This window comes from Acinonyx jubatus, chromosome B2 (genome assembly GCF_027475565.1).
Source record: "Acinonyx jubatus isolate Ajub_Pintada_27869175 chromosome B2, VMU_Ajub_asm_v1.0, whole genome shotgun sequence".
Lineage (NCBI taxonomy): Eukaryota > Metazoa > Chordata > Mammalia > Carnivora > Felidae > Acinonyx > Acinonyx jubatus.
The window spans coordinates 112,521,881-112,545,722 of NC_069385.1; the positions used below are offsets into that span (position 1 = coordinate 112,521,881).

Here is a 23,842-nt window from a genome sequence, read left to right on the forward strand (position 1 = left end):
CCCTCCCCTACTTGTTCTCTCTCTCTCTCTCTCTCTCTCTCTCTCTCTCTCTTTTCCTCTCTCAAAAATAAACATTAAAAAAAAAAGATAAACTACTGACAAATGCCACAACATGGATGAACCTTAAATACATTACACAGAGGCCAGACACAAAAGGCCACAAACAGTCAGACTGAATCTCTATGACATGTCCAGTATAGAAAAATCCAGAGAGAGAAAGCAGATTAATGGTTTTGCCAGAGGCTGAGGGGGCAGACTGGATGCTCAGGGGTTTCTTTCACAACTGATGAAAATGTTCTAGAAAAGATTGTGGAGATAGCTGCATGATTCTGAAAATACTAAAAACCCTTCAACTGTATACTTTAAATGTGTGAATGAAATGGTATGTGAATTATATCTCAATAAGGCTTTTGCAAATTCACACACAAGCAAAGAAGAGAAAGACAGGAAAACACCCTCCATTCCACTCCCCAGAGCGAAGCCACTGTTAACATCTCAGGCCAGGATATAATTTTAGCTTCTTTTTTACTCACACATACATCTCACCAATATTGTATTGGAGGAAACCTGATAAGGATTTCAAGCCAAAAAACAAAAACAAACAAACAAACAAAAAAAACTTTCAGCAAAAGCTATGAAGCAAATGCATACAACTTGTTGGGAGCATCAACCCTATTCCTGTTCTTGGTCAAGGCTGTTCTCTATTTGCTTTGCCCTGATTTGTTACCCAGTTTATTATCTTCAGGGCCCTCAATAGGCAGGCCATCCTCCCAGCCCCATTCTGTAGCCAAGGCAACTGAGCACAATGCATTTTCACACCCATCCTGATTCCTTCCCAGCGTGGGGACCCAAAGCCATCCATCACGGGTGAAAAGCTGGGGGCTGTGGAGGGCACCCACGCAGGCCTGGGCAGAATGAAGGGGAAAGCATCTGATTTGGTCCAGAAACACCCATCCAACTTGTAGGCAGAGGGTAAGACAAGACGACCGCAGGAGGACCTGGTAGGTCTCTTTGAGGGGTCCATGCCACCGACCTGTGCTCTCCAGGGTCCAAAAGGCTGGTGGGGGGTGGCTGGCCTGTTTGCGCTGGAGGCACTTAGTGCAGCCACGCTGAGCCGCACTGTTCAAACAGACTCCCCGGCCTCCAGACACCTGTGCCGAGGAGGACGAGGAGGGCGAGGCAGGCAGGAGCTGGGCACGGGTCCCCGGGCACTTCCCCCGTCTCCTCCCAGAGGCAGCCCCGCAGCCCCGGCAGATTCCCGGCCACACCATGCCCCAAGCCAGGCTCTGCAGCTGCTGGGGTGGCCGGGTGCTGCCCCTGCTGCTGGCCTACGTCTGCTACCTGCTGCTTGGTGCCACTGTCTTCCAGCTGCTGGAGAAGCAGGCGGAGGCTCAGTCCAGGGACCAGTTCCAGTTTGAGAAGCTGCGCTTCCTGGAAAACTACACGTGCCTGGACCAGCGGGCCCTGGAGCAGTTTGTGCAGGTGAGAGGGAGGTGCTGGTGTGGGATGGTGGGCAGAGTGGGGGTTCTCGTGGCAGATCCAGGGCGATCAGCCCGGGGAGGGGTGGTTAATGCTTGTTTGGAAGCAGTGTAGAGCGGGAACAGAGACCTAGGGAGACCTAGGGCTGGATTCTGGCCCCAGGTCTAGAACCAGATTGCTGTGTGACACTGAGCGGGTCACTCAAACTCACTGATCCCAAATTTCCTCATCTAAAAGGTGAGCCGAATGATCTCAGAGGAGCTGCAGACATTTACAGCGGATCAAAAGCGCTTTTCAAGCAGCCACTTGCTGCATAAATGTGAACTGTGTGTCAGTGTTAGCAACACTGTGCAAATTTCCTTCTCCCATGCGCCATACTTCCCCTACCCCAACCCTGGGGCTGCTAATCCTTCTGTCCTCACCCCCCTCACTTCCCCCTGCGGACCACACTCAAGGGCTGTGGGTGGGACACACAAATTACGGTCAGGAGCAGCTGCCATGCTGGTCTTCCCTGGCCCAGTGAGCAGGATGAGCAGGATGATGGCTACACCAGCAAGGCGTCCATAGGGGGCTCTCTCTGGGGCAGAGCATGTCCCCCTATGTCTGGGCCCCTCCTACTTCTCTGCACAAACTCTGGAGCCCCAGTACCCTCTCTCCAAGAAGCATGGCAAAACCAGGGTGTTGTGAATGCCTTGGAGACCAGGGGGCCCAGTGAAAGACAACAGCCACCACAAAGGAACAAGCCAAGTGCAGAGTCATCAGAGTGATAATTGGCACTTAGTGAGCATTTACAAGGTGCCTAAGACAGTGGGGAACAGGGTCATCATGCTGGGGTTAGACCGGTCATGATCCATCCTCTGGAGCCAAGAATTTTATATGTGTTTCCTCATAATGACCTATGGCTATCACTGTCTCCAGTTGGTAGGTGGAAACCGGGCCACAGAGAGGGGGAGTGTGGGCAAGACTGCAGGCTTAAGTACTGGGGACAGAACTCATCCCTCAGCTGGCTGCTCTTCACCATACGAATTAGCATAAGTGTAAGGCCTTGGGGTGGGCAGGATACAGCCTAGAGCAGCAGTCCTCAAAGTGCGGCCCCTGGACCGGCTGCATAAGCATCAACAGGGAGTCCTTTAGAAATGCTGACATCGCACCCCACCCCAGGCGCTCCAAATCAGGAGCTCTGGGGGCAGGACCAGCAGCCTATTGTTAACAAGCCCTCCAGGCCATGCCCATGCCCTCAAGATGGAGAACAGCTGACCTAGAAGAGGATAGTTGGGTGGGGTGGTCAGAGAGAACTTTCCAGAGATGTGAGAGACCAGTCCAGGCCCTTTCTTCCAGGAAACGAGGCCTCCTTGCTCTCCAGCAGTATAGGGCTGGCACCATAGCACCCCTATTAAGACTGAGAAGGGCTCTGGCACCTCCCAAGACCCTCGCAGGCCCTGGAGCCCATGGCACCTCCTCCTCCCTCAGCCTAGGACTAGACGCAAAACCCAGGAGCCTGAGGGTGTGGGAAGGATTGGTGGCTGGGATCTAACTAGCTCTGTAAACAGAGCTAAAAAACAAGCCTAAAAAATAGGCTTGACTGCAGCCCCAGCCACTGAATAACAACATCCTGGCCCTGGCCTCCCCAGGGGAGCCAAGACACCTCCGTCCCCAGTTTCCTTGGGAGGGACCCTCACTTGCCAGGGGATGGATGCCTGGCTGACAGGAATAGGATTCCAGAAGAGCACACATTACTGGTAAAATTCACAAGAGGAAAAAGCCATTAACAGTACCAGAAGCAGTGTTAGAGACGCCTCCACAGGAAAAAGGCCTTGCCCCGGTTCACAGGATTCGTGTCTGGCTTTTTCTACATGTGTGGATTCTTACAGAAAAATGGAGGGTCGCACTGGGGGCCCCACATTCAGTACCCTCGCTGAATCAAGGCCCCTCCTCAGCAGGATGGAGTGCTTCAGGTTGGCTGTGGGAGACAGCTGGGCCTAGAGCCAGAGCTGCTCCCAAGGGTGAGGGTCTCCAGGGAGTGATCGTGTTCCGGAATGTTCCGTCCTGGCCTCTCTGGGTGTGTGGGAACGGGAGGGAGACCAAAGTCCACATGTGAAGAGACCAGTTCTGCCAAAGTGAAGAAAAGCAGACAGCCTGTGTCAGGACTCCCAGACTGGCCCAGCCTACCAGGGCCACCCCCACCCTGGCCAGGAGCACACACACCCAGCCAGTGGGGAAAAGGTTCCCACAGGAACTGGAGGCCGGAGTGGCCCCCTCCCCCACTGCCCTCTTCCAGCTTTGGGGGCTCTATCAAGTGGCAAGACTGTGCTGCTGCCTGGGACAAGGCATGGTCACAGGGGAGGGAACTGGGGAGGGATCACTAACCATCTCCAAGAGGGCTGGGCCTCAGGACAGAGGGGCTTACGCTTGAGCCTTCCAGGGTTCAGATTCCGTAACCACACACTCAACACACATGCACATGCATGCGTACAACACACGGCACAGAAACACCGCTACATACACGACCTTTGCCCTGGTGTCTGATGGAATTTCTCTTGTAGGCATGGGCTGGGCCTCATGAGGGGGCAGCAAAGAGCAAGGCTGCCCGCTCCCCGGGAATACCCAGAATGGGGTTCTCTGTCCCCACCATCAGCCCTGCGGGAGGGCAGCCCCATGGCTTCCCTGTGGCCCCCCAAATCTACATTCCCCAGTAAGCTCTTCCGGGAACATCCGACCCGGAATCTTCCTATTGTCCTCACAACACATCTACGTCTCACCCTCTTGGCCACAGAAAGCACCTCCCACCTGGACCACTCATTAAGCACCCTCCTCTGCCTCCTTACACCCGTTCCCCTCCACCAGCCCATGTTTACAGCCCACACCTCAGTCAGCCCTGGTCCATGGAACAAGCAGTGGACTTGGGCAAGGCATTTAGCTACTTGGACAGAGCCTACATTTCCACAAAATGGAAACAAGACCATCTAAGAATATCATTAAGTGAGATGACAGCAGAGAGCTTGGCCACCATCAGCTGCCTCTTTCTCCCACCCCACACCACCCCCCCCCAACAGGTGATCATGGAAGCCTGGGTGAAGGGTGTGAACCCCAAAGGCAACTCCACCAACCCCAGCAACTGGGACTTTGGCAGCAGTTTCTTCTTTGCAGGCACGGTTGTCACCACCATAGGTAAAGGGTCTGGGTGGGGAAGGGCTTCCCCAAAGTCCCTGTTTTGGTTGTGGTTGCTGAAAGCAGATGCTGAGACCAGGACTGTGGTTTATTTAGGAGATGATTCCAGGAAGCACAAGTAGAGAAGTGGGGAGGTAAAGCAAGAGAGGAGAAAGGGCAGCAACGTTTGCATGGGTGAACAGGGTCCCAGTTAGGACAACTGGCCTCGCTCCCACGGGGGCCCTCTGAGAGCACAGGCAGAGCCCAGCCTCCGAACATTGCCTGTGAGGGGGGAGGAAATGAGGCTATTTATCTACCAACTCCTGCCCTCGATGGTTGAGAACTGACCCCGGATGTGTTAACTCTAGTATTTTGAACCTGCCCATAGACTACGCACGTTCTCAGGTACAGAGAGATGCAGGGACTTGGAGTAGAGAGCCATCTGGGTGGACAGGAACTGTCCCCCAGGCTGCAGGTGATGCCCCAGCTGTTCTGAGGGGACAACACACCAATAGCATCTGCTGTGTTCCCTCACCTCCCCCAGGGAAAAACTAGACAGGAATGACACAAAGCACTATGAGGAATCACTCCATGTAGGCAGGAGGAGGGTGGCAGTCAGGAGGGCTTCCTAGAGGCAGTGCCATTGGAGATGGGCCTTTCAAAGACAAGCAGGATTCTTACAAATAGAGATCATTCTAGCAGGGGCTGGGGGGAATGTTCTTGGGAAGAGAGGAGCTTCTCCTCTACTCCAGGAGGTGATGGAAGATGACCACCTAGAGTCTGTGGGGGAGGCAGCTCTGAACTCTCTCTTTCCCATATTTGCACACTCCTCCCCTCCCCCCGCAGGATACGGCAACCTGGCACCCAGCACGGAGGCAGGCCAGGTCTTCTGTGTCTTCTATGCCCTGGTGGGCATCCCGCTCAATGTGGTCTTCCTCAACCACCTGGGTGCAGGCCTGCACGCCCACCTGGCCGCCCTCGAGAGGTGGGAGGAGCAGCCCAGGCGCTCCCAGGTAGGGCCCCCTCTTCCTTATGGCCCTGTGGCGGGGTGAAAACAGAAACTGATACTGAGATGCGGTTTGGCAGGCAGGGTCTTAGGGGTAGAAACTCATGGAAGAAAGGGCGGGGCAGAGGGAGAAGTTGAATTGTGATCAGGCTGGACAAAGACTTGGCCAGCCCCTCGTGGAGCTCTCCAGCGTGTGTGGCCATGGGAGTTGTCCCACAGGGTGCTGAATCAGCCAGGGCTATATACCCTGGCCTCAGTCAGACACAGGGTGGCCTTCTTGGGAAGGGTGTGCCCGTGGGCCCGGCGGTTCTCTGTAGCTGACATACGCCTCAAAGGAGCGGGGAGCCAGACGCCGCTGGCTGACTGCTGATCAACAAGGTCTCCTTTGAAAGGGAATCTGGACAGCACATCTCTGTGGCCATCACAGAACTCCAGCACCCCTTCCTGCGGTTGAAAGTAAACTTTGGGCCACCCAGCACACCCCCATCGCCCACCCGCTTGGCTAGCCCTTTGCAAAGCCAGCACACTAAGGAGGACTGGGGTGCAGAAGAATCTGGGGCAGTTCAGTGGCTGTCCTCTGTCCCAGCTCTGAGTCTCTGACAGGTCTATCCAAGCGTGATCCTCAGACCCAAAGGAGTCTCCAAATTCCAACCTGACCCACTAATGAAATCCCTCTGACCAGATATTCCCCTGGCCTGGGCAAGAGCACACACACAGGATACAAACACTAACCCAAAGGTGTGCAGCGCAAGGAAGGGACATAGCTACGGCCCAGCTGCACTCCCAGATTTGCGCACTCCCCCTGCCCGATCCTGGGGCCTTCCAAGTGACTCAGAGACAGACTCTCTCACTCCCAGCTGCTGCAGATCCTGGGCCTGGCTCTGTTCCTGACCCTGGGGACGCTGGTCATTCTCATCTTCCCGCCAATGGTCTTCAGCCACGTGGAGGGCTGGAGCTTCGGTGAAGGCTTCTACTTTGCCTTCATCACTCTCAGCACCATTGGCTTCGGGGACTATGTTGTCGGTGAGAACAAGGCAGTCACACTTCTCTGAGTGGGGGCCATGAGGGTTAGGGAATGGGGAAATAGTCCCTGGTTGTTTGGGGGAGACAAATAATTTGTAAGGCTTCTGAGGATTCTCACAACATCCTTAGACATCTGTGGCCTGGGACCCATCACCCTTTCCCTCCACTGCAGATCCTTGTTATGGGGAGGCTGGTGAAGACCCCTATGGAACCTGGGAGGGGGTGTGGCTGTGCCCTCAGATCCCGGGCATTTATCATGTCCCTTCCCTGCCAGGTACAGACCCCAGCAAGCATTACATCTCGGTGTACCGGAGCCTGGCAGCCATCTGGATCCTCCTGGGCCTGGCCTGGCTGGCTCTGGTCCTCCCACTGGGTCCTCTGCTTCTGCACAGGTGCTCCCAGCTCTGGCTGCTCAGCAGGGGACTCGGCCTCAAGGAAGGGGGAGCCCCTGAGATGGGAGGGGTCCCCAGACCTCAGAAGACCCCCATCTCTGCATGAGGCCTCCAGCAACCCCAGGAGCCCCTCCTGCTTCCCCTACCCCTATATGCCTTCTAGACTTCCTGTTCAAGATCCTCCCCCTCCTCTTCCCAGCCAGGGCTGATCTCAGGATCTCTCCAGAGAGTAAAGGAGACAGGAATGTTCAAGCAAGTAACTGAAAGGAGATGCAGGACAGGATGAGAGACGTGTGTGGAGTGAGATGCACGCTGTTGTCCCAAAGCCCCTCCCCCAAATGTGACCTGGAAAAGTTGAATCCAGACATGGATCACCGTAGCCAAATCTCCATCATGCCCTCCCTGCATTCCCCCCAACCCAGGAGACTTTATGCAGTACAGTAAACATAGGTTGACTTTATTTCACCTCATGTGATATGTGCACCAGGGGCATTTGTCAGGCCCCCACTGTGTGTCAGGCAGAGGGCCAGGCTCTGGGGACACACAGTGAAAGATCCTGCTCTCCATGTGCGTTTAGTCCACTAGAAGCACTAAATAAGCAGAGAGGCCCCTACCCAGTGCCCAAAATGCTACAATGGGGCAGAGCAGGCCTGACCAGAGCCCATAGGGGTGGCTGGTGGGGAGGGTCAAGGAGAGAGGAGGGCTGGGGAGGGACTTTTGGAGCATCTTCATGCAAACAGGACATCTACCCTCAGGAATCTGGCAGCTGCCTCTCAAAGCCTGCCAGTTCCCCTTGCCTAGAGGTCTAGAGCTGTCCGTGAACAAGGCTTAGGAGCTCTTGTGTATCCCATACCTTCCTGAGTGTGGCCTCCCCTGACTCCCCAGGGCACCCCTTGACCTCATCACCCCCTCTGGGTGCCTGTCTTAAGAGCCTTTCCAAACACACCCAGAGACAAGCTCCGTGGAGGCCTGGCCTCCTTTAGGAACATGCTCTGCAACCCCGGCCCTTCTCCTGCCAGACTGTGACGTCCCTGGCCAGAAGGAGAGGAGAGATTTAGACCAGTCCATCCACAGCCCAATTTCATCAAGGACTTCAAAGCTCTGCCCCTACCTCTGCCATCAAGGCAGGCCGGTAAGTGGCTGGGTGGCTCCGGACTCCCAGACTCCAGACTGAGGCAAGGCTGTGAAGCAGAGAAGGCTCCAGATGGGACACATAGGGAAGGATCTACAGCATCGAGAGACCCAGGTTACACCCAGGACTTCCTCATATGGAGAAGAGGTCTGGGAAACTGAAGACCCCTGAGGGACTCCTTATATGCCCTGGACCCTTCCTCCTCCAGGAAGGAAGTTACCGGGCTTCTTCAGAAGCAGGAAATGGACAAGCCCACTGGTCAAGAATCCTCTCGCCTCCCAAGTTCATAGACAAGTGGTGATCAGCTGGGGTCCCTCATCTTTGGGAAAGGAAAGGGTGGTGTTGCAAGAGATCCAGGAAGGACTTGACAGGAGGCAAGGGTCCCAGGGTCCAAGAGCTTAGGCTGGGGCCCTAAGACAATAAACTTGGCTTCTACTTTCTCTTCCCCCTTGAGTGCGGTCTCCAGGAGTCCCTCCCACTGTTTGCTACAGTAGGACACGCTGGGGGGCTCTGGGCCCCTTCCACCTCAGAGCCTGCGGTCGCCCAGCAGCCCTCCCCTTCCCCTGAGCTAGGCCTGGGGGGTGAGCACTCCACACACATTCTAGGCGGGGCCAGGTGCCCACAGCTTGGGGCTCGTTTTGTCCCTGGGATTGGATCCCGGTGCAGGGTGGGGCAGGGCTGTCCCATTCTCCCGCAAGCCTCCTGGGCACAGGAGAAAACTGAGAAAACTGGGCACAGGCAGGCGCTGGCTGGGGAGGGCACCAGCCGAGCTCCTAGCCCCTTCCTTACGCCTCTGCCCTAGGCCATGGCTCCAGGCCCTGGCCTCCCTGCCTCTCTGGCTCTGTGCAGACCCCGAGCCCCGGCGGCGCCCGACGACAAGGCTCCACACTGCGCCGTGCCGGGCACCGTGCTCCTGCTGCTCGCCTACCTGGCTTACCTGGCGCTGGGCACCGGCGTGTTCTGGGTGCTGGAGAGCCCCGCGGCGCGTGACTCCAGCGCGAGGTTCCAGCGCGAGAAATGGGCGCTGCTGCAGAACTTCACGTGTCTGGATGGCCCGGCGCTGGACTCCCTGATCCGGGTCAGGGGCGAGCGGAGGCACGGGCGGGGGGCGGGAGGGCACGCCCCGGGTCGGGAGAGAGGAGGCGGGGATCGACGCGGGACGACTAGAGCGGGCGGGGGATGGGAGGGTTGGGCTGGACGGCCGCGGACCCGGCTCCGGGGCGGCCGGAGGGAAGCGCACCTTAGCGCCCTGTCCTCCTTTAGGGCGGAGAGGGCACAACCCGCCCGGTCCGGACGGTTGCTGGGCGCAAACACCCTACTTTGAGCACGGGACGACAGGGGGCGCGCCTAGCCGGGTCGGGCCGAATGGGGGCAGGGCGCGCTGGACAGTCCTGGGAGGTGGTGGGGCAAGGGTCCCACTAGGACCGCGCGGCGCTGCGTCGGGGTCGCCCCGCGGGCGAAGGACGAAAGGGCACGCCCGACCCCTTCCAGAGAGAGTGCAAACAGGAGAACTGGAGGCGAGGAGCTGTGTCAGAGGAGGAGCAAGACTGAGGGCACGGTTGGAGTCTTGGGGGCAAAGGGTACAGGGCGCGCTCGTCCCAGCGGGTGAGTGGAGGGGGCTCGGAGCTCCCAGGGCTCAGACCCGATCGGGAACTAGCGGGGGCAGACACGGGGGCGCTCTTCGGCTGAACCCGTTTTACTCCTGTCTTCCGACTCAGGGGCTAGACGCGGAGGGGAGGTGCAGAGATCTCGGAGCATGGAGACTGCTCTGGGGGGTGGGGACCCAGAGGGGCGAGGGGGAGGGGAAAGGCTGAGGAGGCTCTTAGGAGCGGGGCATCGCAGCTGGGTGGAGGTGTCCTTCGACTCGGGGCGGGGCCGCACCGGACTGGGACCTGCGGGATTTGGCGGATGCTTGATCGGCAGACAGGCTGCTGTGCCCCTAGCCCCGATTCCGCGTCCCGCAGTCCCGGTGCCGCCTCCATCGAGGAGGGCAGGGCCTGAGTGCCAGAGTCGCCAACCCAAAGCCAGTCCCCAGAAGGTAGCAGGGAAATGTCCCTGGGTGGGAAGTGACATGGCACTGGGGCAGTGGTAGAGTCCTGAGCCCTTGGACTGGGCTGATGGTGTAGGGCCTGGAGCTGGGCAGGGGAAGGACGGTCTCCGCTAAGGACGTCATGTAGCACCTCCACCGCCCCCACCTCTAAACTTTTACAAACACCGCGGGCTGCCTGGTCCTGGAGGCTGGGTGACACCCCCTTTGCAAAGGTGGAGAATTTCAATTCCCGGCAGCGTAGGCCCAGGGAAGAGGACAGTGATGGCAGTGATAATGGTAACTGCTTCTGTGTAGCACGTACTGTGTGTGGAGCCTTGTTCCTAGACTATTAACTTGTATTAACTCCTTTCCTCCTCACCTACCTCACAGGTAGGTACCATTTTATCATCCCCATTTTCGAGATGAAGAAACTGAGGCTCAGAGACGTTAAATACAAATACATGAATGGCTGCACAGCCAGGGATGGGCCTGTTAACCGCCAAGATGGATCTCAGTGCAGATGTGTGTATGTGGGTGTTTCCCACCTTTCCTCACAGGGCTTTCATTTCTGTACACTTCCCCCACAACCCCCTTCAGCTGCCCCTGCACTTTTTTTTAAGTGCTTCTTTATTTCTTTTTGAGAGAGAGACAGAGAGACAGAGAAAGGGGAGGGGGGCAGAGAGGGAGGGAGAGAGAAAATGCCAAACAGTCTCTACTCTATCAGCTCAGAGTCCGATATGGGGCTCAAACCCACAAACTGTGAGATCATGACCTGAGCTGAAGTCAGACACTTAACTGAATGAGCCACCCAGGTGCCCCTCCTCCTGCACTTTACCCCTTCTTCAACCATCCTGTGGCTTTCACCATCCCCAAAATAAGAATGTGGTGTCTCCAACCCAGATCCCCCCCTGAGGGTAGACACGTGCGTGCAACTTCCTCAGATCCCCCCAAAGCAACAACCCTCCTCCTCCCAGCTGGGCCCTTCCACCTGTTCTAAAAGTCTGTCATCCAGCCCGCATCCCCACACCCTTACAGGGGTTTCGATGCTTCCCTGACTACCCACACCAAATAGGACCAGAGTCCTAGGTTTCTGAGTGTCTCCTCTCTGTTCCTCCTGGCCCACTCTGTGCTGGATGCAGGCCAGGCCCTCTCCATCACTCACCCCTCAAGAGTCTCTCCTCTTCTGGTGTGCTAACACCTATGCTGCCAGCTTCCAGGGAACACACAGACCTGCTTTTGCCTCCTCTTTGCTCACTGACCTTGGAAGAGCCCTGCTGTTCCATCCCTGGCATGGCAGAGCCAAGCCTGGCCTGGCTCCCAGCTGCCTCTCCGTCTCCCTGTACTAGATCCCAGGCACAGTCCTGTCTCCCAGGCTTTGCTCCTGCTGTCCCATCTACCTAAATGTCCCTTCTACCAGGAGCAGTCCTTTTTGACCCTCAAAGAAAGCCCCTCTGTGCACCTTCTGCTTCTACCCCCGTCAGAATAAACATCCTTCCTCTCAGTATTCCTACAGCATTATACTGGTAATAATGTTGATGATGGCAACCACTACCACTTACTACGTCTCACGTACTGTTCTAAGTCTACACCAAACACCTCACTGTACCTTCACAAACAATTCTATGGAGCAGGTGCTATTACTATTCCCATTTTGCAGATAAGGAAACTGAGGCACAGAGAAGTTGGGTATCTTGTCCAGGACCATGCAGCTGTACTGCCTTAATGCCCAAAGCTGTACTGACTGTGCTGTATTGGTTAAATCTGTCTCTGACCCACTGAGGACTGACACCCCATGTCCTGCCTGGCCAGTGTCTGTTGCAAGAATGGGAGGGAGCAAGAGAAGGGGGAAAAATGGTGTTCTTCCAGCTGGTGAGACATCCTGAGCTGACCTGGGCTCTGGGGTAGAGAAGGAAAGGATCTCTCTCCATGGTCCCTGCCCCTGGGGAGGCCCTGATTGGACAGGAAGAGCCTGCTTGCCCTGGAAGGGCTGAGATCAAAGAGTGGTTGTGATGATTGTCCATGAGTGTGTGTGTGTGTGTGTGTGTGTGTGTGTGTGTATGCACCCCCATGCATGTGTATTCATGCACACATGTGTATGTGTTTGAGTGCAGGGGCCCAGTCGCCCCACAGACCATGGTGGTCACTGCAGCCTCTCCCCCAGGGCATCGTCCAAGCGTACCAAAGTGGGGACATCGTCCTTGGCAACACCACCAGCATGGGGCGCTGGGAGCTCGTGGGCTCCTTCTTCTTTTCTGTGTCCACGGTCACCACGATTGGTAAGAGCAGGATGGGGCCAGAGTGGGGTGGGGAGTGTGACCGCCCCCCCCGAAAGACAGGGGTCAGGGGACCGGTGCCTTTTGGAAGAGTTACTAGGTCACTAGACTCCAAGTGCACTCAGGCCCAGCAGCGTGGCCACCATCTGTGGGCAGAATCTGGGGCCGACCTGGGATTTGCTGAATCCAGTTCTGCATTTTACTGAGGTCTCCAAGAGATTTGTGTGCAAGACGACATTTGAGTAGGGCTGCTCTTGGGGGATTTCTGCCCCACACAACCTTTCAGGACATAGACAGCCCCCGTGTAGCAGTAAGATGTGTTTCAGCTCTCTAAGTCTCCTGGTCCCCTGAGCCAAGCCCACCCAACACTGGGGATGTGGAGGGCAAGGGAAAATTGGGAAGGAAGGAAGGGCAGAAATCCAAAAAGACCCTTTGCATCCCCTGTTCTCAGTGTTGGGGAAAGGTGGCCATTCCTGGAGGCCTCTCCCCAGCTCACTAAGGCACCCCTCGCACCCCATCGCCATTCTCTCCAAGCCCCCTTCCTCCCTCACACAGAGAGCCCTGGGACCAGATCTCCCTCCCGTTTCCTTAGCCCAGCCTTCAGGAGAGTGAAGGTGGAACCAGCCCTGGGAGGGTGCCTGGGGGCTGTTGGAAGGGGAAGGAGGAGAGCAGCCTAGGTCCCTCCAGCTCTGAAACCCAGGAAATAACTCAAGTCCAGAGCCCCATCCCCCTTCTCTGGCGGAGGCCCTGCTCCTGCATGACCCTGGAGTTACCACCAGGTGGCAGGCGGACACCACTGCTGGCCAGGGCGACCTCTACCAGCTCTCGGCCAGCCAGGATCCTCTCCCCAGCAACCAGTGTCCCAGTCTCTGTCCCCCCCACATCTCCCAGCGGACTCTGCTTAGCTTTAAATCAACCAATACTTCTTGGAAGCGGGTCTCAGGGCTACACAGGGGCTTGGGTAGTCCTCCACCTTGAGGCAAGCATGCTTGGGAGGCCCCTGAGACTCCATGGACCCTGTGGCTGTGGAAGAACTAGCCAGGATGGTATTTATTCATCTTCACACCCCCTGGGTCTACAGGGCCAGCATACAGTGGGCACTCAAATTCCCAAAACACCCATCCCCTCCAGCCCTTAATGATTCCCAGGGCAGGGGGGATGTTCGATGCAGAGTCACTGTGGGGAGGCGTCCTAGCTGTGTGGGGGGTCTGTAATCTCTGAAGCCCATACCTCCTACACCCTTGGTCCATTGAATTCTGAGTTTGGCAGCCTGTCCCTTTGTCTTTACTCGGTTCTGCCCTAAAGCTATCTGAGCCAGCTCTGAAGGGAAGGAGGGCAGAGGAAGAGGGAGCCCAGCCCTCCCTGCACACGTGGTCTACTTGTACTAGGCACCGTGAGGGGCACTTCTACAATTGAGATTTCATTTTGTCTGTATGGTCCAGCTTCCAAAATAGGGCTTATTATTTTCATGTCACGGAGGAGGAAACTGAGGCACACAGAAGTTGCCCTTTCCCCAAGGAAAGTAAGCAGCTATGGGGTTTGAAACCCAGCTGGGGGACTACCTTGCTCTTTCCAATAGTGCCTGCCTTTAGAAGGTTTACAAATACAGTGGAAATTCTAAGCAACACGAAGAAGGAGAGAGCCATTCTAGGGTGAACAGGGGGGAAGTTCATGACCCGGTGATTCTGACCACACACACACACACACACACACACACGCACGCGTGTGCGCAGAGGGCATGCAGAGAGAGGAGGAGAGGAAGGGAGAGGAAGATGGGGTACATGTGGAACACTCCATGAAGGAAGGAAGGGGAACCCTGAGGGGCACAGCAGAGGACTGCCTCCTTGGCGTCCCTGTCATCCTGGGTCTAGTACCCTGTAAGGGTTGTACTTTCCAAGCCCCAAAATGAAATAATGTCTGACAGGCCCATGAACACCTCTAGACCAGCTGGACAGGCCTGAGCCCTGCCCCCCCCCCAAATTGTCCATCATCTATGAACTCCATCCATGGCTTGTTCATTTGTTCACTCCTCTAGCCATCCATTCATTCAACAAATAGACTTAGTAGCTGGGGGAGCCAGAAAATTCTAGTGAGACAATGGTGAGCAAAACTGGTAAGTCCCTGCCCTTGGGGGAGCTGATGTTCTAGTGCAAGAGGACACCCAACAAGCAAACAGATACATAGGCAATATTCAGGTGGTGGGAGGTGCGTAGAGAGAAATAATGCCAGGGAAGGGAGTCTCATAGTGATGGGGAACTATTGTATATAAAGTGGCCTTTGAAAACCTTTCTGTAATGGTAACACTGAAGCAGAGACATGAACGGAATAAGGTAGAAAGCTGTGTAAGTATCTGGGGAAGCAAGTGCAAAGACCCTGAGGTAGGAGTGTTGCTGATGGGCTTGGGGAACAGTAAAGAGGACCAGGTGATTGGAAAGGGTTGGAAATGAAGGCTGACTTCAGAGGAGGTACAGGGCAGCCCAACCACACAAGGCTTTCCTGGGATGTCCTAGGGGTCGACTAGCAAAGTGAAAGAGGTGACAGATAGGAGACCTGCTGAAGGGAGAGGTGGCTTAGATGGAGCCATGGTCGCCGAGAATTGAGCAGGCAAATGAGGGCTTCACTGATATCCACCGACGGCGCTGAGCTAGGGCTGGCTGAGAATGATGGGGAGAAGAAAAACTCACTTAATGTCAGCCTGAGAAAGGGAAAAGCTTCACGGGGGTCCTCCCAGACTTGGAATCTAAGTGCTACCATTCCACAGGTTAGAAAAGACCCCAAGGGACAGACGATAGCACTGGGAGGACCCACGGTTAGAAGAGGAGGGGTCAGTGAGGAGTCAGGCATCCCTGGATGCCAATAGAGTTCCCTCCTTTCTAAATGAACCTGTAAAAGCCAATTAGGCGAAGAATGGATGAGGCTCTAGAAGAGGTTGCTGAGGTCCTCAGACCACAAGCTGGTGGCGTGGAGTTCAATCATTCATCCATTCATTCATGCGACAAACATTCCTTCCACACCTTCTGTCTATTACGGGCTTGAGGGCTCACATTCCCATCTATGGCACACTGCCATTGCCTCCTTTTGTCCCGCATGCAAACACTGTGAGGTAGATGTCAACATCTCCATCTCACAGACAGGGAAACAGAAGCTCAGAGAGGCCAAGCCACTTCCCCAAGGTCCCACAGCCTTCAAGGGGCAGAGCTGGGATCCAAACCCAGGAAGCACTTCTGATTCCAAAGCCCATGCTTTAAATTAGTGCATGCTTTGGCCTCTCTTGGGACCATCCCCTCTGAGACCCCTCAGTAAGGTGAGGGTCAGTGTAAACCACCAATTTCAATCCAGTACAAGTGAGCGTGGAGTATGTGGGAGTGCTGACCAGTCTGGGCAGGGGGACAGGGTGCAAGGCATCCATTCATCTATTTACACATTCATTCCCACATTTCCCATTCATTCATTCATTCATTCTTAAACTCATTCAACACACATTTGGTGAGCACCTAATTAGGTATCAGATCCTGTGCCAGTTGCTGAGAATATAAAGCGGATTATGACCCCCTGCTTTTGAGGGGCTCATGACTCTCGAGGATGGCAGACTTGGAACAGATCATTCTTATACAGTGGATTACCCTCAAAGATGGCCAAGTGCTGGGGAAGCTGCTGCACTGGTGCTGCCATTTATAGGCAGGCAAGGAGGGAAGCATGCTCTTGGTAGAGGGAGAGTCATGTTCAAAGGCACAGAGGCAGGAGGGGGCCTGGGGATTCAGCAGGGCAGGAGTGTGGCCAGAACTGGGAAAGTAGGGGACCAGATGGGCTCAGAGATGGGCTGGGTGAGACTTTGGACCTTCCAAAGGAATAATGATGGGTCATAATCTGGGAGACGATATAGTCAGGCTTGCATTTAGCACAAGACAGGAATGTGGGGGGGGGGGTGACCAAAAAGTGGGGAGACAGAAACGGAGGAGATGAAAGAGGAAAGGATGTCCAGGCTGACTGAATCTTTGGAGGAATGCCTCATCGTCCCCTAGCCTCCCCCATCCCTTATCTTCATGACAGAGAAGATAGCCAACCTCCACCTGGCCCTCCATCAGGTCACCTGATTGTCCATCCACGGCCCCTCGCTCCTGAGGGGTTTGGGAGGGAGCCTGGGTGTGTTAGTTAGGGCATTCTGCAAATCAGGCATCAAGGCAGAATCAGATGTACAAGAGGCATATGGGGGGGAGGGAGGCCTTTGAAGGCTGAAGAAGGAGCAGGAGAGATGGTGACAGCCGGACTGCAGAGTAGGCATGATGCCTGAGAAAGGAGAGACAGGATGGGAAGGGCCTGAGTAGGCCCAGCCTCAGACTGCAGGTGGCTCTGAGGAAAGCCTGGCCAGGCCGGGCAGTGGGAGCCCCAGGCAAGACTGCCTGCCAGGGATGCTGCATTGGCTTGGGGGCCGTGCCCAGAGACAGGAGCCTGGAGGCCGCAGGGCCCTGGCTCAAACGGTGCAGCTGATCCCGGAGATGCAGCACCTAGAGGCTCCACGCCCTTCCATGCCCCTCTCCCATGTCCACCCAGAAAGGGGGAAATGAGGGAGAGAACGGAGTCTTACCCTTTGTGGGTTTGAGCTCACACACACTGCCAAGCCTCCTGGAGCTGTAAGTCCAGGAGGGAGTCCCCAGCTGGAGTAGAGGGTGTTCTGAGGGAGTGAAGGTATAGGGACCCCTGCAGTCCTGGCTTGGGAAAGGAAGGCCTCCGGTAAATGCCAGCTGGAGGGGGTTAGGAATGAGGGTCCCTGGGGATGGAAAGGTCCCCTGATGTGCCTCTGTCTTGCCTCAGGCTACGGCAACCTGAGCCCCCATACGATGGCCGCCCGCCTCTTCTGCATCTTCTTTGCTCTTGTGGGGATCCCGCTCAACCTCGTGGTGCTCAACCGACTGGGGCATCTCATGCAGCAGGGAGTGCATCACTGTGCCCGCAGCCTGGGGGGCGCCTGGCAGGTGCATGGGCTGTGGGAGTGAGGGGGGGGCTGGGTTACTTCTAGGATGAGTGGGGTAGTGGGAATCAGGAGGCCCGGGGCGGGGGGGGCGGGTCACTGGAGGGAGCAGGGGTTACCTCTGGGAATCAGGGTTACTAGTGGGGATGTGGTGGGACTGGAGGCCGCTGCCCAGAATGGAGGTTATTAGTGATAAAGCGGCATCAGTAGAGAGCACGGGGTAGCAGTTGGCCGACTGGAAGGGTATCAGCCAGCCAAGGTCTTGCCCAGAAACCTGGAGAACACAGACGAGGTGGAGGGGCCCCAACAGCCCCTTCTTGCCGGGAGGGAGCGTATCCCTGTCTCCTGCTCAGGATCCCCCGAGGCTGTCTGTTCCCCAAGCACTGGGCAGAAGCCACATGGGGTCTGGGTACTGCATGCACCCACAGGACCCTGCCAAGGCTCGGTGGCTGGCAGGCTCCGGTGCCCTCCTCTCGGGCCTCCTGCTCTTCCTGCTGCTGCCCCCACTACTCTTCTGCCACATGGAGGGCTGGAGCTATGTAGAGAGCTTCTACTTCGCCTTCATCACCCTCAGCACCGTGGGCTTCGGCGACTACGTGATCGGTGAGAGACCCCTGCAGGCAGCGGGAGGGCGGCTGGGCACTCAGCTGCCTGGCCTCCACTCGCCTGCTCCATTCGCTGGCACCTGTCGTGCGCCAGGCCCTGGCGGGGGCGGGGGGGGGGGCACTCGGAGGCCCAGAGTCCAGAGGACACAGTCCTGGGAAGGTTCAACCTGCTTTGTTGTGTGATGGGGCTAAAGTCACCCAGGTAAAAAGTGACGACTGGAATTTGAACCTGCGCTTGGGGCTGGCTGTAAGTCACAGTCCTGGTTCTCTTGACAAGCGCTGAAAATGTCCACAGGCCCAACTGTTGTTATGAGAGCTCACCAAATTAAGAGAGTCCCTGACCCGCCCTCCCTGGTCCTTCCTTGTCCCAGGGTCTCTCCTCCCCACTTCACCCCACCTCATGAAACGCCAAGCTTCCCACTGTCCCTGGGCTGAGGGCCATATGTTCCACACCACAGGCCACAGGGACCAGGCTGGAGAGTCTGGGAGACTCAGGAAAACCCAGCCTCCCCCGACCCCTGTTGGCAGATGAACTCTGAGTGCCAGTAAAGAAGGGCTGCGTGGTCCAGAAGGCCCAACATGAGGTTTAATCAGCCATCACTACCCAGTGTGGGCAAGACAGGGGTCCCAGAAGCCACTGGCCTTGCATGATAAAGCTGAGGCAGGTGCCCAGCAGGTGGCAGTGGAGGGACATTCTGTGGGGCCGCAGGGGTGGCTGGGACCTCAGCTCAGCCTCATCCCCCTGTGCTGCCCTCCCCTGAAGGTTCACCACATGAGCAGTGGCCCCTGGCACCACCACCACACTGGTCTCAAGGACCCCTGGCCCTAAATTAGGGAGGAGGCCCTGTCCTTCTTCACATCTATGGAGACAGAACCCAGCCTGGGATATTGAAATGAGGTCTTACCAAAGTAACAAACAGCTAGCTAGCACCTCAAGCCACCTAGAGTGACAACTGTCACCCCCATTTTACTGAGGAGAAAGCTGAAGCTCAGAGAGGCCAAGCCATTTGCCCGAGATTGCACAGCTAGCTAGAATTCTGATTGGCTGACTCCCAGACTCATACTCTTTCCAGACCCCGTCACGCACCCCCTCTGGGGCCTCAGTGTTCCTATATATAAAATGAGTGGTCAGGGCTAGGTGATGGCTGAGACCCCCTCCGTGCCTTCTCACCTGTGTTCAGGGTCCCCCCTTCCCTGAACCTCTCTTTCCTTAAGAAGAAGCATCCTGTGTCAGGGGCCTCATGCTGTCCCTTCCCAATATCTTCAATCCTGGAGGGAGGCTGTTGCTCTGAAAAGAAATTTTTGAGAAGGTTTCTTCCAACTGGAGTGTACCCACCTACCTTCAAAGTGGTGAGACAGGTCTGAGGAGAGCTTAGCCCAGTGGCTCCAAGGGCCACATCTGTCCCCGTCACAGATCAGAGAATGATTCTTGGATCTGTCCTCTCCTCTCTGTTCCCACTGCCATCTTCTTAGTCCAGCCAGGCCTGTTGTACATGGCTGGTTATGTAGGTTGGGCACTACACAACCCTAAAGTGTTGCCATTCACATAAAGCACACGGAATGGCACCCATAGATTTGTGAGGCCTGTAACTCTGTCCCCGCCTTGGCTTTTAGGACCTTTAAAAAATTACAAGTGCTATCACGTCACCTGCCTAGGTCCTGCGAAAACCTTCAGTGTTTTCCCATAGTCTTAGGATGGGAGTCCCAAATCCATGGGTAGGCTGGTGAGGGCTATTCTGTGGCTGAGCCCTGCCTCCTTCTCCACTCTGAGCTCTCCCTCTTCCACCCTGCATCGGGGTCACCAGGGGCTCAGCAATAGCAACCTCAACCCAGGGCTATGTGATGTGATGGGTCCTGCACCACCAGGGCTCAGGGCGTGAAACTCGGGATTTGCCCCAACGGTAGTCCTGAACCCAGAAGACCTGGTTCTCTGAGGGTGTCCAGTGCAAGGAGAGGGGAGGAAAAGTGGGAACAAGGCTCTCAACAACAGTCTCCTGGTGCCTACTGATCACCAGGTCCCCCAAAGTTTGGTCCTGGGTGGGAAGAGCTGACAGCAGGCTCCCCTGGAATCCTGCCTGGAGAAGCCTACAGGGGGCTGAAGGGGAATCTTCGTAAGGATGTCCTGAGGCTCCACATTCCTCCGAGGCAGGGCGGATACAGGTCTAGACACAGACACCCTGGGAATGGCAGGAAAGGCCTCCGCCAGCATCAGGGAGGGCCCGTGACATCCACGCAGCAGTCTCTACTGGAGCAAGGAGGGCTGATCAGGATCTCTGCTTCCTGCCAGCCACCCCGTGGGGAGTGGCAGGGCCAGGAAGGCTGGAGGATGGGACCAAGGCTTCCCAGAGTTAGTCCCCTTCCACCGAACATCCTGACCGAGGAGACGTGGTTCAAACCCACGAGGCCCCCGGAAAGACCACTCCCACCCATGTCTCTCCACCTTCTTTGTCCTCCAAGGACAAGGTCAAACCCTTTTCTTGGATGGGAATGCTGAGGTCCACCACCTGGTCTCAGGTGGCCCGTTGTCCCTGTCACAGCAGCCCCACGGGTGTTGTCTTCATCGCTGTTCCTCTTTTCCCAAAGGCCATGGCCAGAGCAGCACCCCGGTCCCAGCCTCCTGCTCCTCCCTGGCCTCATCCCCCACTTCCCCCAATTGCATTTGCAACGCAGTTGAGCGCCTTGCCAGCTGCCAGATCACCCGCCACTTATGATTTCGGCTAAAAAAAATGAAATAAAATGAGAGAAGGACACCCCCTCCCCTCCGCTGCCAGGAGCAAGCCGAACTGGTGGGTGGCAGGGGCCGAGAGCTGGCTCACCGCTGATCTCATTTGGGACTGCCAGCGGAATCTTGGCCCCATAACTCAATCAGCCTAATCCAATCCCGGCTCCTGCCAGGCAGTGAGGTGGGGTCCAGGGCTGCAGGCTCATTCCCGAGCTGGGGCCCAGGAAAGGGACCCAGGCCTGAATGACAGGGAACAGAGGTTGTCTTGGGGCAAGGAGACAGAGGGATGGGTGGGACAGAACACGAAGACAGAAAAAGATGTTGAGAGAATAAGAGGACAGACCTCGCCCTTGAACAATCCTGATTTGATGAGGGTGACAAGACAGACCCCTAGGAAAGAAGGAAGAATTGAGTTATGGAGCAGGCTCTTGAAATGACTTATCTAAGCCCTCCAATGACCTCCATCTGTCCCTTCCCTCTGCCATTACTCACCCAGTCCTGATTATGTTTGGGGTGCCGGTGTGGGGATCCCAGAGAGAATAAGTAATTTAACCCAGCAGAAGCACATGGGCTGAGGTCTATCTGCTGGATTAGGGGAAGTTCACTAGGCCATGAGGAAGTGGAAATGAAGAGCATTCTGAGCTGGAAGGACAGCAAATACAAAGGCCCTGGGGCAGGACTGGAGATGGATGGGAGAACAGGAGAAAGCCCAGAGTGACAAGCACAGCACTCAGCAGGGAAAAGGTATGTAAATCAAGGCTGGGGGAGTAGATAAGGGCCTTAGGACTTCATCCCAAAAGCCAAGGGTTTGGGAAGAAAGTATTCTCCTCATTCACAGGTGAGGGATATTCAGACAGATGAAGGTCACACAGCCAGGGAGAAGTGGGGCAGGATACAAACTCCAGTGGTTCCACCTGTTGTCCCCAAAGCTCTTGGCAAGTTGCCTCTGTTCAGATATGAGGAAACCAAACACAGAGACAGGCAAACAACAGAGCGGGCATCAGAATCTCTTGGGAGGCTTGTTAAAACAGATTGCTGCACCCACCCCAGGGTTTGCATTCAGTAGGTCTGGAGGGGGACCCGACCATTTACACTTCTAGCAAACTCTCAGGTGATGCTGATGCTGCTGGTCCAGGGACCCCACTTTGAAGCACTGGGATAGAGCACAGAGTCCATCAGAAGGACAAAGAGGAAATGTAGCTTCCAAACTCAACTCAGAGTGTCAATCCAGGGAGGCTTCCTAGCATCCTATAGCAGTGACCACAAGGCTAGCAATCTCAGACCAGTTTGAACTTCCCATATTCTGCTCATATACATCAAGCCATGTGTGGCTGTTTCTGTTTGGGAATGTGGCCTTGCCTTTGCCAGACCTCTTTCCTCTGACTTTGCCTCTCCCCCTCAGGGATGGACCCCTCCCGGAGGTACCCGCTGTGGTACAAGAATACAGTGTCCCTATGGATCCTCTTTGGGATGGCGTGGCTGGCCTTGATCATCAAACTCATCCTCTCCCTGCTGGAGACCCCGGGGAGATCATATTCCTGCTACCACCACAGCTCCAAAGAGAACTTCAAGCCCCAAAGCTGGAGGCAGAGCCCCGATGGGGAGGCAGAACCCCGTTTGCCACAGTCAGGCTGCTGTCCAGAGGGGCCTGTGAGAATCATGCAGCATCCAGAACCCTCTACTCAGGTCTCATGTTGTGGAAAGGGCAACTAGTTATACTCCCGTATGCGTTCCATCTTCCTCAGTAACAAGAGCCCTGGCTTTAAGCTTGGCACATAACCACCCAGACTAAAGACTACTTTTTTTTTATCTTCCCTTGAGGCTATTTGCAGCTATATGGTTAAATTCAGCCCAATTGAATACACGGAGAAGAATCCTGTGGGACTTATGACTGACTTTTTGTGGCAGGTAGTGTGCTCCTCTTCACTACTTCCTTTTTCTAGCTGGCTGCAATACTGATATAGTGGCTGGAGCTCTGGCAACCATACTGCACCATGAGGTAGAGGCCATGTTTGAGATCGGTGACACAGTAAGACAGGAAGAGCCTGGGTTCCTGATGGTTGAAGAGCTTCCATAACAATCTGGACCGAATACCTTCAGACTTCATTTGTGTGAGTGAAAAATAAATGTCGATCTCGTTTACTACAGTTTTATTTGGGTTTTTCTGTCACTCACAACCACAGCTAATTCTAACTGACCTACGTACCCAGAGACAAAGGCAGCATCTGAGACTGGAACATACACAGAATCCACTCCTTTCCCAGGTGAGTTTGCCCAGGACTGGTAGAAGGAATGGATTAAGGGCTGAAGTTCAAGGCCCCCTTCACGTCCAGAGAACTTCCAGGTAAACTCCCAACGGTCAGGGTTGATACAGCTAATAGGCAGCTGGCCCCAGTCTGGCTGCTGAATCCTTGCTCTGTGGCTCCCTCACACCAGGGAAAAGCCAGGGGCAGGCCAGTGGGCTCCTCCTGCCTCACCCTGCCCCGCTGCGTTTGAAGACGGCAATCACAGTTTGCTAGGCCAGGTAGGGTTTGCAGAGATTCCTTCTTTTTGCAGAGTCTCACCCTGAGCATTTCTGTCTCTCACTTAGGGCTGCTACTGAGGTGATATACCCCCTACGACACTCAGGTCCCCAAGCCCAGCCAGGAGTCCCTGGCAGTACCAACTGCACCTGAGGGTCACCAACGGCACCTGGGTTCTCCACCTCGGTGGATACCTGTGACTTGGCTTCCCTCCACCACATTGCAGGTAGTGGCACAGGGACCCAGGGGTCTCCATGTGGCCTCTCCCTGTGGAGCCTCAGAGCCCTCCTAAAATTGGATCAAGGGCAGCCTTTTGGCCAAGGAAGAAGGAAGGGTTGTTACACCATCCAACTTGCGCCATCCGGCCTGGCCCTAAGTGGACCAAGGCCAGACCCAGGAACAAATACCGGCGAGTAAACAGCAGGGTCTGTGCCCTCTTCCTAAGGCCCACAGGGCAGGCAGAGGAAAACGGAGGTGAGGAAGAGATTGCTGGAGGCCTAGAACTGGCATCCTTGTACTTTGCACACTCCAGAGAGAGGACCC

The 23,842-nt window shown here is 55.8% G+C and overlaps 2 protein-coding genes across 2 annotated transcripts; both read left to right on the forward strand.

Moving 5' to 3' along the window:
• The first annotated feature begins 970 nt into the window (after window positions 1-970).
• Window positions 971-7,153, forward strand: KCNK16 (potassium two pore domain channel subfamily K member 16). Its single transcript, XM_015069773.3, has 5 exons — window positions 971-1,482; window positions 4,533-4,647; window positions 5,473-5,639; window positions 6,490-6,655; window positions 6,930-7,153. Exons 1-5 carry the CDS (start codon window positions 1,270-1,272, stop codon window positions 7,151-7,153), a joined length of 885 nt encoding a protein of 294 aa, XP_014925259.1. The 5' UTR covers window positions 971-1,269.
• A 1,680-nt stretch (window positions 7,154-8,833) lies between these two features.
• KCNK17 (potassium two pore domain channel subfamily K member 17) lies at window positions 8,834-22,924 on the forward strand. The gene is made up of 5 exons (XM_027057827.2): window positions 8,834-9,257; window positions 12,370-12,484; window positions 17,294-17,454; window positions 17,879-18,053; window positions 22,180-22,924. Exons 1-5 carry the CDS (start codon window positions 8,985-8,987, stop codon window positions 22,488-22,490), a joined length of 1,035 nt encoding a protein of 344 aa, XP_026913628.1. The 5' UTR covers window positions 8,834-8,984; the 3' UTR covers window positions 22,491-22,924.
• Window positions 22,925-23,842: the final 918 nt, after the last annotated feature.